Here is a 14,430-nt window from a genome sequence, read left to right on the forward strand (position 1 = left end):
AATGAGCATTGGAAGTAACAGGAAAAAAAATTACACTAGTAAGAATAAAGTGATAGTGCAAACTATGTTTAGCGTGTTGCTTACCAAATATTGAGCTTTTTAAGAAGGGGTAGCCTAATTTTCGACATGATGTTATTACCCGGTATACTATTGTTCATTTTGTTTGTGGAATATTACTTAATGAATTAATATAGATGTAGATTTTAGTAACTGCACATTAATAAAGTAAAAACAGCAAAGATGAGGAACGAGTTGATATGTCGGGAATGAATGTACTCCACTGGGGAACGGTGCTAGGCCAGAAGTGTGTGACTGTGAGGCGAAGATGAGGTTCGGGGGTGAGACTGAGACAGAGCATAGTTACCCCGCTGGAGCCCGCCGAGAGACCACTGACCAATCCCAGGAGGTCTGAGCCGCCTCCTTCGCCATCGCCTGCTCCCTGCGGGGCGACATGCGGCCAAAGGCTCAAGCTCACAAGCTCACAAGCTCACAAGCTCACAAGCTCACACGTTCACAAGCCACAACTTCACAATCTCACAAGCTCACAAGCTCAAAATTTTACAAGCTGACAAGCTCACAAGCTCACAAGCTCCCAATCTCCCCATCTCATAAGCTCACAAGCTCACATGTCACAATTTTAAGACATAATTGCTTGATTAATTCTATTCAATAAAAATTTGTAAGTTATTTCATGCGAATTTTTTATATTACAGTATTAAATTTTATAGTAATTGTTTGTTTATCATTGAAAGAATTTTTTAATTCATGCATTTATTGTATGTACAAAATGTTTTATTTTAAAATTTTAGCATGCATATGTTATTGCCATCATCAAAGCGAAACCTCGTTTTACATACATAAAGCAATGCTAGGTTAAATAAAGGCTACTTAAAGCGAAAATATATAATTAAACAGCAAACAGCAGAGCTAAACTACATTATTACAAAATACATAACTAATATTTCGTTTCATACATTAGTTGAGTCGGAAGTAATTATTATTATTTATCACATGGTCTGTTACATTATAACACCACTACCCATTTCAAACATTAATCTTTATCTTATACTAAAATCATTTCCAAAAAAAAACATATTTTCTACTCACCAATCTCAGGAAATTAGAATTAGAAATGGCTAAAACATACGCCATTGCAGAACTGCAGAGGGAGTGCATTACCCCTACTAACAGCCAATACATCTCACTACAGTGTTTTATATGAATCGTTATGTAATATCACGTAATTCGTTCATTACTTAGAAACTATGAAATGAATATAATAACCTTGATTATTTATTTTATTAGTGAAATTCGTGACTGCTGATTTTATAATTCTTCATGGCGAGACTCTCACTGAAACACATTTTTACTTCCGAATTACTTAAGTCCAAGACACATCACGTGTTATATTATTTTTAAAGAGATCCGTGCAACTGGTACCTATTACAGGTAACAGTTCCATAACTTGGTTTTATATTTTGATCAAAAACTATGTTTCATTATATTTTCGCTTACGTCACCGGATTAACGTTCGTCCAAATACTCAGTACGTTTCTATCAACACTGAACATTTACTCGAATTGCTTTTATGGATTAATAAAAGTCAAAAAGGTCAACGAATGAACCGGTTAGAAGCTCAGTCTAGTGCTTGGGTATAAACATGCCCATTTTAGAAATCACGGGTATGTGCGAATGTGGTCGTAGGATAGCAATTTTGATATGCTATGTTGGCACACTGCTCTTAGGACACCAGCTGTAACGTGACCACAGAGTGCAGCGTTGACGCTGCACTGAGATAATAAGCAACGTGACCAAGCACGGTGAGAGAATAATGACTTTCAGTGCCGCGGCAGTCATGTGCAGGAAGAAATGTGTCGTGAACCAAGCGAAGAATAGCACATTAAAAAAAAAAAAAAAACTTTTGAGTTACAAAATGAAAAACTTGGGTCCAAAAACCAGTTCCAGTCGAAAAATATTTCGGGTTGCATTGTTAATCGGAATCAGTTAAATAAAAAATGTGTGATTTTTGGCTCTTTACAAAGTGCCATCGCGAAACCATCCCAACGATAGCTTTAACTCGTGTTCTTGCGTGTCTGATGCTGAATGAACCCTGTTCACCAGACTCGCGGTACCGAGAGGGGGTGATGAGGGTGGTCGACTCACCCCGCCGCTGCTGCCGCCGCTGCTGCTACCCAGCAGCCCCGTGAGTAGCTGCACGGCGCGCTTGTCCCTCTTCACCAGCTCCTCGATCTGCTCCTTGTCCTGCCGCACCTTCCCCGGGTCGCCGCGGTCCTTGTACAGGACCCTGACGGCCGAGTCCAGGATCTCGTCCTCCAGGCGCTGCTCCATCCGCACGGCCTCCGCCACGGCGCCCGCGTTCGCCGCCTGCAGCATCTCCGCCTCCAGCTTCTGCAACCCCGGGCACCACTACCCTCGTGACCCGCCTCGACTAGCCACGGTCTCAGCTGTCATAGAGACACGGGAGATCCTGTACTAGGGACAGCCAAGAACCATGACGGTGACTATAGATCAATCTACAGCTTCTGCAACACAAGGCACGTCCACCATAATGATGGCCTATTCGTCCATAAAAAAAAATTCAAGTTGCCATCTTTTTTCGATTCGAGTACGAAGATTTTATAAACGTTTTTCTGAGATGTTTACTAAGCTCCTGTACATAGGCTATACGCATTGCTTATTTGAAGTCCATGATGCCTATGGCCAAGGCGTCCGTTCCATTCCTAGGCGGCAACTTAATATGCAGAGGGGTTAAAGAATCTGGTGTAGCGTTACGATAAGTGATTGGAACTGAATGGCGTTTATTTGAAAATGTGAAGTAGATATGTAGTAAACTTAAAATGGTTAAATATTTTTTCTAACGAGTTAATTTTTTTAATTGTTCAAATGGACTTCCTTTACTGATAGCTCTCGTGTATGTGTGTGTGTATGCAGCATATATTTGTACCATCGCCTAATTGTTTTTTAATTGTGAAATACAGCTAAGTATTATTTGTATATTTGAAGAAGCGGACACACTGCGAACTTCATATGATATATTCGATAGTAAACGATTTGACTAAAAATTGTATAATAAACGACCATTTGTACAAGAAATATCTTTTGATCAAGTTTAATGGCTAGTTCGCAAAAGAAATAGGCTGGGTTTCGTCCATTTTCTTCTGAGTTGAAATAAACAACGTGCAAACTGCGTTATTTCATCAGCCAAGAAACGTTTTTCGCTTTCACATTTCTCGGCTCAGGTAATAATAAGTGGTTACTCGACTCCATTTGAGCAACCAGGAACACGTTGTCATTTTCCACTCTTTAATCAATTTGTAGTTCAGTTCATGTTCAGCAGAACAAAAATATTTATACGTTCCGGGATTGATATTATTTCTTTCCCTTGTGAAGCCCCTTTTCCTCGATTAGTTTTCACCTAAGTTTGTACAATTAGTGAGCATAAAATAAGGTCTTCTATGTATTTTAGGTGTGTCTAACTGATACAGAGTTTTATTATATATACTGTAATAAATTAAATATTTTATTAAGAATTTAACCTATACAATATTTGGATAACAGAATTCTAGCGTTTATAAATTTTTTAATTTTTGAATAAAAGTCGTAGAATGGCTAGAGCAAGATTCCTTAGTTATTAAAGTCCAAGTTAATGAATATTTATTAGCAGAAATAAACGTATGCTTTCTTATTAATTTTTATTTTTAGACAATAAATTTTTAATTTTAAATTTTAAATTTACATGGATTTGAAATTACAGAAATATTTCAATATTTTTAAAGCACCATATTAAGAAAATACTGGTAATATAAAATTGATCAAAAAACCATAACTAGTGGTTATAAAATATGTATTTTTTGATTTTTTACATCTGTGAAACCCATAATTTTTTGTTTTTCCTCAATTCTATCGTCACTATGATAATATATTGTTTTGAATTAAATACCCACCAAGACTCTAATTTGCTGCATCCACCCTTTCAAAATCACATTTGCGAACTTTTATTTTATTCGTTGGAGAATTGCTTCCTCATATGTGAGACATACTTTCATCTGGCCGGTTGGGTTTCGCCCGACAGCGCGGACCACTGTTTACGAACCCTGCTGCGAGCTTTCACTTCCACCGTGACGCAATGTGCGGCAAACTTGTTTCTCGAACGGCGCCAGGAACGGCCCTGGTTATTTGATACGCGGAAAAGAGCGCTCCGAACATTCCAGCGGTTGCAACAAACTTTGCCCGGGTACAGACGTGTGTTGGTGAAGACTCGTCAAACGAGATCTGCGGCTGCTGCAAGTAGGACATCGAACAGCGGCCAAGCTGGTGTTGTAGAATTTTTTCCACCTGAAAACTTTAACAACTAACTAACATTCTTTTCCGGGATATCAGTCATAAATGGTTGTGAAGATATTTTCATTGCAAATTTAGTTTTGCACTGCAAATAAATGGACAGAATTTGGTTAAAACATGCACCTAATTTATTTCATTTAGGTACTTTCAGTAGATATATATTTTAAATATCTTTTTTGTCCTCTCAAAACTACTGTAGTAATATTTCCCGATAAATTTGTGTTTAGAATAATGTAGGCATTTTTATTAAACAAAAGTTTTCCCGATATTATTTTTTAAAAAAAACTTTCATCTTATCCCCGTGCAATTTGGGAATTTTGGAATCAAACGCACACTTTCAAAGTTACTGCCATTTCTTAAGAACAGCCTTATATTTCTTAATTTTAGAGTATAAGCATTCTTGTAGGTTTACGTGAGGTGTTCTAAATATGTATAAAATGGGGACACACTGATTTCAATGGTGTAGTAGCTTTAGTGTACAACGAAGAAAAAGAATTGTGGCATAAAATATTTTTAAGAAAATTCAACTTGTAATATCGCTAAACCGTTCGTAAATGTTTCGGAATAGTTCGGAGCAGTGATGTTGGAGGGAGAACGCGAGCTGTGTGGTTTCACTGTCCTGACAGTGTGGTCTCGTCGTGGTTCGTCATCGTTGGCGGAGCGCCCGGGGGAGTCACTTTCTTGTCGTCGCGAGCCGACACGCGCCTGAGTCGCGACCGGCATGCCTCAGCGGTGCGACCACTTGACATACTGCAGTGGCTACCGGCCTGGGGCTTAACAGCTATCAACCACTGCCACGGCGTCGGCTCACGACGTGCATTCGGGTCGTTACCACAACGCCGAAATGCCACAACGCCGAACGTACAATAACGCCGAATACCATAACGCCAAATGTCAAATTGACCGCAAAGCCGACAGCTAGAAAACTGCCGTGTGCCACAACGCCGAAAAATGTTGCTGCGGGGAGAGGGGGCCCACAGGAGCAAAATGCAAAAACAACTGAATGAATGTGTGTGTTTCTTAAATGTATCTTAACGCCGAAATACCACAACCTAACCTAACCTAGGCTAGCCTAACATAGCCTAACCTAACCTTTTTGGCAGTCCTGCAATGACATTTTTCGACGTTAATGTATTTCGGCCTTGTGGTACACAGCAGTTTTCTAGCTGTCGGCGTTGTAGTCAATTTGGCATTCGGCGTTATGGTTTTCGGCGTTATTGTACGTTCGGCGTTCTGGTATTTCGGCGTTGTGGTGCGTCCCCCATTCATTCTCTGGCTGACGGCTTGATCTCGGTCTTCAAATCTCGACCAGCTTTGAAATAATTAGGGCCTTTATCTTGTTACGGTTTCGTGGCCATAAACACAATGCAATTCTTGCTATGATCGTGTAGCGAGATCTTCTATATTCAAACCAGTTTTTAGAGATTGAAAATTTTTAAAAAAAAACTGTATTGCATCCAAATTAGTTTTAAAATATTTATAATTTTAATTTATTATTTTACAACATTCTATAAGTGAAAAGTTTCATCATTGTAATAGAAATTTATTAATTATTTTAAAAAATCTCAAGTTCTAATTTATTGTGTAAACCATTGCATGAGTTGAGAGTGTGAAATCACGTTCCTATAACAGAAATACTTTTTTCTATAGTTTTCCACAAAAATAATTATCTTTATTTAACATTTGTGAATCTCAACAAAAATAAATACTCACAATTCCAGCAACTTGAGTGTTTCAGGGTTTGAAGAAAACCAAATATTAAGAGCTTTAACATTAATATTTTATTGTTTTTTTTTTTCAAAATTGTGAATCACATTACTACAAGATCTCTGTTTTTACAAGGATTGGTATACAAATTTTGGCCTTTGAGATTTCCTTAAACCATTAAATAACCACTTACGTACCGTGAGCTAAAATATGCAATTACTGAACAAATACATTAATCGCATATTACACTCATTATTCTGTAGCCTCTTAAGCAGGATTTTATGTTGATATAAATTTTAAAGCAATAAAAATTACGAGCTGTTGTGTAGCACCGCAGACTCCCGAAACGCGCATTGATAAGTTGGGACGATAGAATTGTATCCCCTTGGAAAGGGTACCTTTCATACTTTTGGGGGTGATAGTGTAGCTGGGTAGAAACTGAAAAGGTACCCTTTCCGATATATTTAAAATGTTTCGGTTTTAATGCAAATATGCACTGGAAAGGTATCACCTCGGAAAGGTGTACCTTTAAGGATTTTCTGTACAACGACACAGCAGAAAATAAATTGGAAAGATACCCTTTCCGATTTATTAATATGCATATTATTTTCTGCTTTAAAATCGTGAAAGTTATCCTCTCTAACCTAACCTAACCTTTCCGAAGGGAAACCTTCCCATTCCATATTTGCATTAAAACAAAAACACTTTTAAGATATCGAAAAGGGTACATTTACAGTTTATTTTCTGCTGTGTCATTCTACAGAAAATCCTCAAAGATAACCTTTCCGAGTGGATATTTTACAGTGCATATTTTAATTAAAACCGAAACGTTTTTAAGATATTGGAAAAGGTACCTTTCCAGTTTCTACCCAGCTGCACTACCGCCACCAAAAGTATTAAAAATACCCCTTCCAAGGGGATACACTGAGAAAAAGGTTTGGTTCTAGGAACCAAATAAATTTGTTTGCATACCGGTTGTTTCATTCAAACAATATTTGTTTGATTCTACCAAATATTTATTTGATCAAACTAAACGTTAGAAGCGCCAAACAAACGGTAAGTGTTGGCATAAATGAATTATTTGTTTGAAATTAATTCGTTGTACCGACCAATTATTTGGTTGGGTTAACACTAATAAACGAATATTTAGTTCAGCTAAACAAATCATAACTCTCTTCCCCAACAGAAACCACGCGTTTGCTTAATCTTCATCAATTCAAACGAAATTATTATTTTTTAGCTATACTAAACCATTTCATTTTCCGGTTTTTATTTTGTGGGTTACTCCATCTTTGACGCTGGACAGTGGATTTGGACGTATACAATTCAGCCCCCGCGAGTGTTCACCACTGAGGATGCGGCGCCAGCTCTGAGGGATTGCCACACTGAGAAAAAGGTTTGTGTGAATCAAACAAATATTTGTTTATATATGGCGAAACAAATATTTACTTGGTGGAACAAAATATTTTGTTAGCTTAACCAAACTCGGTAAGAAACAAAAATTTTTTGTTACACCTTACCAAATATAGATTTGAGTTGACAACATCATTTTGTTGGGTAGACAGAATCTTTCCTACGGCAAAATATTTGTTTGAATTAACAAAATAAATTTTTTTCGCCACATACAAACACATATTTTGTTGAGGCAAACAAACCTTTCTCTCAGTGCAGGGAGGACACTTGGAGGGGCAGGAGGGAACTGACCTTGACGTAGGCCTCCTTGGCCTCCAGCTCCGACTTGCCCCTGCTGCGCCAACGCGGCGCGTCTGCGCCCTCCCCCCTCGCCACTGGCCCCGCCAGACAGCCCGTCGCCATGACGACCAGCAGAGTCGCCGCGAACCTCTTCATGCTTGAGTCTGCAGGTCCTAGAAACCACCGAGCCACGGGTCCAAATCACCAGGGACCCGTAAAACATTTGCGGGTTCATTTCGTGTTATGCTAAAATTCAAATAATTATATCTTAGTGCGGCTTCTGTCATTGGTAGAGACCGGAAAAATTCGCGGATTCGTTTCACGACCGCCTAAAACTCATATAGTTATACCTCAGTGCTGCCTCTGCTATTGGCTCACAACTCACCTGGACGACTCCAGTGAGAAACTCTCAACCGAAGCTGTGTCGAATCACAGGCCGCTACATTGGGACACCTACACAAGACAGCAGCCAATCAGAGGGTGACATTTGACCGAGTGTACGTAGAACTATAAAATTCATCCTAGAGGTCATTGAACCTGCGAATTTTTCCGGTCCCTAGTCATTGGTTCACTCTTAATCTGGAGGACTGAATGGCCAATTAGAGACCCTCACTCAATAGAAGTGTCGAATCACAGGCCACCCAGTCGAGACGACTCACAAGTCAGCGGCCAATGAACAGTTGGCATTTGCCCGAGTGTGTAGAGGATATTGTAGTCTATCCTGGAGGTCATTGAACCCGCGAATTTGTCGGGTCTCTACCAATCACCAGGGACCGGGAAAATTTCGCGGATTCGATGACCTCTAGGAAAGCCTCCATTATCCCCTGCACTTCTCAAGTAAACACGCGAGTTCATTGGTTGTAAATTATTGTGAGTCGTCTCCACTGGGTAGCTTGTGATTCGACGCTTCTTTGGTCGATAGTCTCTCATTGGCCCAGAGAGCTCCAGTTAAACCGCGATCCAAATAGCAGAACCAGCAGAATTGTACACATGTTTGAATTTCAGCCTATCACGAAATGAATCCGCGAATTTTTCCGGTCTCTACGAATCACCATCACCAAGCTAGTCCCTGAGCCATCACCAACCTCCAAACACGACATCCTCAGAAGAGTTTCTAGCAATTTGATGCCAGCACATAAAAAACCAGCACATTCGTTGTGAACATACGTGAAACCAGTCGAATGGTTGGGCGACACTGTTTTCAGTATCACGCACGTGTTTACTACCAATCATTCTGTTGCTTTCGTTGTTTCGTTTAGAAAAAAAATTGACAATGGGACAGTTAAGATGTTGGGCTCATGTTATTGTAGAAAAAAAAACTCCCAGAAACGAAAGACCATCCTAAAAAGACTTATGTAAGAGAAAAAAATCAACGAAAAAGGTCTCCCTCATGGAGGTGAAAAAACAATTTTGAGCATAGAAAAATATTATGACAAAAGGAAGATATTAAATACTTTAAACGAAAATATAATTTATGTTGATTAGTATGCAAGAAAATAGGCACGTGTTAATACTTATTAATTTTTTTACATATTAATAAATGGTTTTGTTTCCAGTTTTTAATGACTAAGGAGAGTTTGTGTAGAGAGAACTACCTCCTACCTACCCTTCCGAAATAGAGTATCCAATAAGGAACTTTGGTAAACATGTGAGTGAAAGATCTAGGCGCGACAGTCTTCACAGAACTTAGGGCGACGTTGGCTCGCACATTACTGGCTTCGTCCGTCGCTTGTATTTGCAGAGCACTTAGTCTGCGTTGTCTTCGCTTCTCGAAAGCTTCTGTTTGGGACTTTAAGTGGTGACCCCTTACCTAATTTTACTCTGAAATATTGAAGTTAAAGTCAACCTGCACGTTCCTATACTGCTTTCTGCTTTCGTACTGTGTACCAATTTGATTCCATAACTAACAACTTCTGTGAAAAACATAAGTTTTACTATTTTGTACTGTCCAAAAATACGTTTTGAAATGACACCCTAAATTGGAAATCATTTAGGCAAGAGGAGTCAGAAGTCTAAGTAGTTGGTAAATGGGACCTTATCACGCACGTATTTATATTTTTGGGGATCAGCTACTATTTTTTTTTCTGTGGCGTAGTGCTCACCACAACTCCGTTTCGGGTGTAGCATACAACTTTTAGGTGTCGGTCCAAACCTCTTGTTGGGAACTATTGTAACGGGCTTCACTTAGTAAGCTTTCACCTCCAAGCCCTCCGATTTAACATGACAAATACTGCAGCAGCAATGTGGTAAGGTATTACCAGAGGCACAAAGTTCAATGACAAGAATGAATCTATGTTCGCTGTCTGCTGTCCGCGAGAGAACACATTCAAGTTTTGGATGGCCAGGATATTTGTTGGACCGTTCAGTTTGTATTTGTTTTGTTACTGGCACAGACTGCTGCGGAGGCATTTCGAAACAATTTCAACACAATGAAGAGCATAATTGAGGCATACAAGGGCTCGAAGCTCAACATGTCATCAGATGACATCACCCCGGTCTCTGGGGTATGTTTTGAAAACATAATCCAATGAGCGACACGTGTTTTCGACGGAAAACACGGGTTGTTGGTTACTAGTGACGCACGTCTGTCTAGCGAGAGTTGTCGCACGGGTGTCTCGGAGCAGGTGATGAAACAACCAGATGTACTTCGACCTTGAGGCCGGCGTTACTCACGTTCCCCTCCCAATAAGCGCCCTTGAAGGGTAGGGTGGGGGTATCTTCCAGCTCTCTTTTAAACAATCCAGCGCTTTTAATATACAGAACTGTTAGGGATTGCTCCCTGTTGGTTGATCGGGAGGGTATTAGACCAGCGGCTGGGGCCACCAACCCAGCATAGTCACCGCCTCAGCCCTGTAACCTCCACTCAGCTGACCAGACAGTTGGTTGTGTCCTGAGCCCTAAGACTTTATCAGCACTGCTGACGCCCAAATCACACTGGGACCCAGTGAACTCGTGGTCCGGTGGAGGCCTATCCAACCTCTGACAGCTGTCCGGGCTAGTACCGGAGCTGTGTCGTCGCTCACCACGTCGACTCCGCATCGGGGCTATGGAACCCTTGGAGCCTGCTCCAAGCTATCGGAGCACCACTACCAGAGCACGGACTACGGATGAAGAGACGGGCAAACGTGCTCTCCTGGACGCACAGCAGGAAGAAACACGAGCTGAGCTCGCTCGCCACACTGATCCACGTAACAGGGTCCGCGCTATCATTTCCCCGCCGGACGGCAGTTTCTCCAGGAAGCGGTGTCCACACCACCCGCGCGATTCGCCGCCGAACACACTTGCAAAACTATCACATTTGAAAGCACATAAAAATAATTTTTATTCGTGTGTAGCCTTTTGGCGTGATAACGTCTTATATTTCGATCAACGCCTGCTGCACGCACGAAAAATTGTCACGTTCCGCCTGAGCCGAGAGTGCAAGAACCAGCCAACCACCGTGCGAGAAAATCTTCTATAATATCAAACAGGTTAGGGCGGGCTTTTTAAACAATTGTTCGTGATTATATTTAAACCAATTATTTAAATTAAATCACTTGTGCTTGTTTTTAACTCAAGTTTCATTCATTCTAAGAGGGTTCACCGAATAAAATATGTTTAGTTGTTTTTTATAACTCACGAACTCATTCAGGGCATCTGTCTCTCCCTTTATAAAACTATATTTTAAATTTGAATATATCATACAGTGTTTATAAATTTCATTACTTGTTAAAGAACACTATGAAAGAGTTTAGTGGGTAAGGAAATGGTTTGTTTTAAAAACAAAAAAAAAGTCCAAGAAGTAGTTCAAAACTCTGGCTAGGGAAGCCTGCGATCATGATTTCAACGAAGTAATGCTTGTGTTGTGATTGTATGCCCAGTTGACGCCGGCCCTGGAGACGTCTCGGCGGACAGGCACCATCGAGCGGAGAGCATTATCGCGCCGCAGACATGGTCCGGCTGCTGTCACGCCTCGCCCAGAGCTCTAGCCTTTGTTCCCGGCGACCGAGACCGCGGCGCTACTGAGTGTGTCTTAGGTGCGCCTCAGTCCGGAGCCTACACGTCTATAGTCCTGCTGGGTCTCAGCCCTGCATGCATCAGGTGCTCTGTGCGGGGATTGGCCAGCCGTGCCAGTGGTTGACGCCACGACTGACTCCTCTATCTCAGATCTGGACTAGGACAAGTTAAGCTGGGCCCAAGGACACTGCGAGGTCCATTTAAAACTTGGCGTTTCTCGACCACGCAGTATTTGTAACGACTGGACTCGAACCCGCGCCTCCAGGAAGACTCCGGGCGCCGCAGGAAAGTAAAAGTCGCCGGCGCGAGGCCAGGCGCGGACAGGACGAGAGGGAGAGTGGGAGAGTGGTCGCCGCACTTTCTGATGGCACGGGGCACCGCGCTTTCTCCCAGAGCGAATCTCCTACGCGGGTCTCGGAGTAGTCTCATCCTTACCGCTTCCTTCACCGCAATCCATCGTTCAAAACCTCGAGTCCAAAACCTTAGGTCCAAAACCTCGAGTCCAAAACCTTGAGTCCAAAACCTTGAGCCCAAAACCTTGAGTCAAAACCTCGAGTCCAAAACCTCGAGTCCAAAACCTTGAGTCCAAAACCTTGAGCCCAAAACCTTGAGTCAAAACCTCGAGTCCAAAACCTCGAGTCCAAAACCTTGCGTCCAAAACCTTGAGCCCAAAACCTTGAGTCAAAACCTCGAGTCCAAAACCTCGAGTCCAAAACCTTGAGTCCAAAACCTTGAGCCCAAAACCTTGAGTCAAAACCTCGAGTCCAAAACCTCGAGTCCAAAACCTTGAGTCCAAAACCTTGAGCCCAAAACCTTGAGTCAAAACCTCGAGTCCAAATACCTTGCGTCCAAAACCTCGTGGAAACGGTGCCTAACTACGCTCGCTGGTAATTAACACGAATAAACTGCACAGCCTACCAGAATAAGGTTGTTACTCAATTTAAAAAAAAAAAACGTGTGTTTAACTTGAACTTCTGCTTGGCAGAAGTGCTAGTTGGTTAGATCGTGACGTTCGTTGGTACACACGTCTCTTTATAATAATAATGGGTTATATAATCTGAAATTTACTTTCCTTTGAAGAAAAATAATTGTTATGGTTTACTAACTCGTTCTGGACGGGTGCTCAAATCAGAACTTCCGTCGTAAAACATTCACTTCCGTAAATGATTGACCTTTGGAACAGTCTCACGACTAAAGTTTTTGGCTGTACCTACTCCAAAATCGGCACGGACCATCAATGGACGGAAAGCGACTCACAGTTCCCTTGATTCCCCCCTCCCCCCCCCCCCCCCCCGCAATGGTAGTACACCCAAGCGCCTGGCCTATACGTGGTCGTTAGGAACGGTGGTGGGTTGGGAGGATAAGGTGATAATGGAGGAAATACTGGAGTGAAATGGTGGAGAAGCCGACATTTTCCTCTGGACTCATGGCGTCACCAGCTGGCTTTGGGTCCAGCCAGACCAACACACGCCTTGGTGGGAGGTGAGTGCTCTGACCACTAGGCCACCGGGGTCACCTTTCACCTCACCTGCACTCGTGTATCACTCTTCACTCCCTATCTTATCGGTACAAAATATACACGTTCAGTATCGATTTTATGTTATTGTACCTAGGTAGGTACGCTCGTTACAAGTTATAATTACGTGGCGTAGTAAAAGAATTACCTTTAATTTTGAAGTAAATAATTAATAGAAATAAAATAATATGAGGACTGTAATTATATTTAATATACGGCTTAAAGTATAAATTCAATCAAATTAGAAATAATCAAATAAATAAACAGAATTAAATATTAATATAATCACATGTATAATTTTTTATAATTTAGCAAAATAACCGAGATGAATTTTAATTAATAATTAAAATCACTAAATAAGCTGAATTTTAATTTTAATTATTAAATAATATAATAAGGTAAATAATATAATATAATTAAATAATAAGGTTGTAATTTATAATGAAAATAAGTTAAACATGCTGGAACAAAACCTCGCTTATATAAATTCGCTGGAAAAAGTTTATAAACACAATTTTAATCACTAAATGTTTATAATTAAATGTGCCAGTATAATTATGTACAATATATGATTTGAAAACACATATATAGATTTTTTATTTGTGTTTAGCCTTTTTAAATCTTGTCAATATTTGCTGTATGGTACGCGCCCATCGCAAAAAAATTCACTCTCATAATTTTTTTCATAACGCGCCTACAGAAGTATACATTTTAAAAAAGTGAAGTTTTTATTTATCTTATTGAGTTTCACAGCGAGAACACTGCGTGACCTGAACAGTATTGCGAGTGACCTTGGAAGCACCGCGGTGCCACAGTTGGACGAGCCTGCCCGCAAGTGGGCCGTGTTATGCCATTGGAGGACGGCTTGCCCAATAGGGAGGCGCGCGCGCAGCCTTGACACATCCGGTTGCATACCTGCGACCACTGCGGCATGAGGCTCCTGTCTACAGAGGCCCGCCTAGCTGGAGGTCCTAGCTGCTAGCCAATCAGGTCTGTGGTTGTATTTTCACATGGCATTTAAGTGAATATGCAAATAACACTGAACGTATTGCTGTCATCGAATTCATAATATTACAGATTTAAGCTAATCTATCTTAATCGACCGCAAAATTTAATGCCAAACCGGTTTATACAATGAGATAGACCGGGGAAAAAAA

The 14,430-nt window shown here is 40.9% G+C and overlaps 1 protein-coding gene across 1 annotated transcript in view; it reads right to left on the minus strand.

Moving 5' to 3' along the window:
• LOC134536362 (keratin, type I cytoskeletal 9-like) overlaps positions 1-14,430 on the minus strand; it is a 40,711-nt gene that overhangs the window by 18,938 nt on the left and 7,343 nt on the right. The window contains exons 2-4 of the mRNA XM_063376115.1: positions 7,774-7,934; positions 2,164-2,409; positions 365-439 (exon numbers count right to left, since the gene is read on the minus strand). Coding sequence (XP_063232185.1) covers positions 365-439; positions 2,164-2,409; positions 7,774-7,917 — 465 coding nt within the window. The 5' untranslated portion in view covers positions 7,918-7,934. The remainder of the gene's footprint in view (positions 1-364; positions 440-2,163; positions 2,410-7,773; positions 7,935-14,430) is intronic.

This window comes from Bacillus rossius, chromosome 10, assembly GCF_032445375.1.
Source record: "Bacillus rossius redtenbacheri isolate Brsri chromosome 10, Brsri_v3, whole genome shotgun sequence".
Classification (NCBI taxonomy): Eukaryota; Metazoa; Arthropoda; class Insecta; order Phasmatodea; family Bacillidae; genus Bacillus; species Bacillus rossius.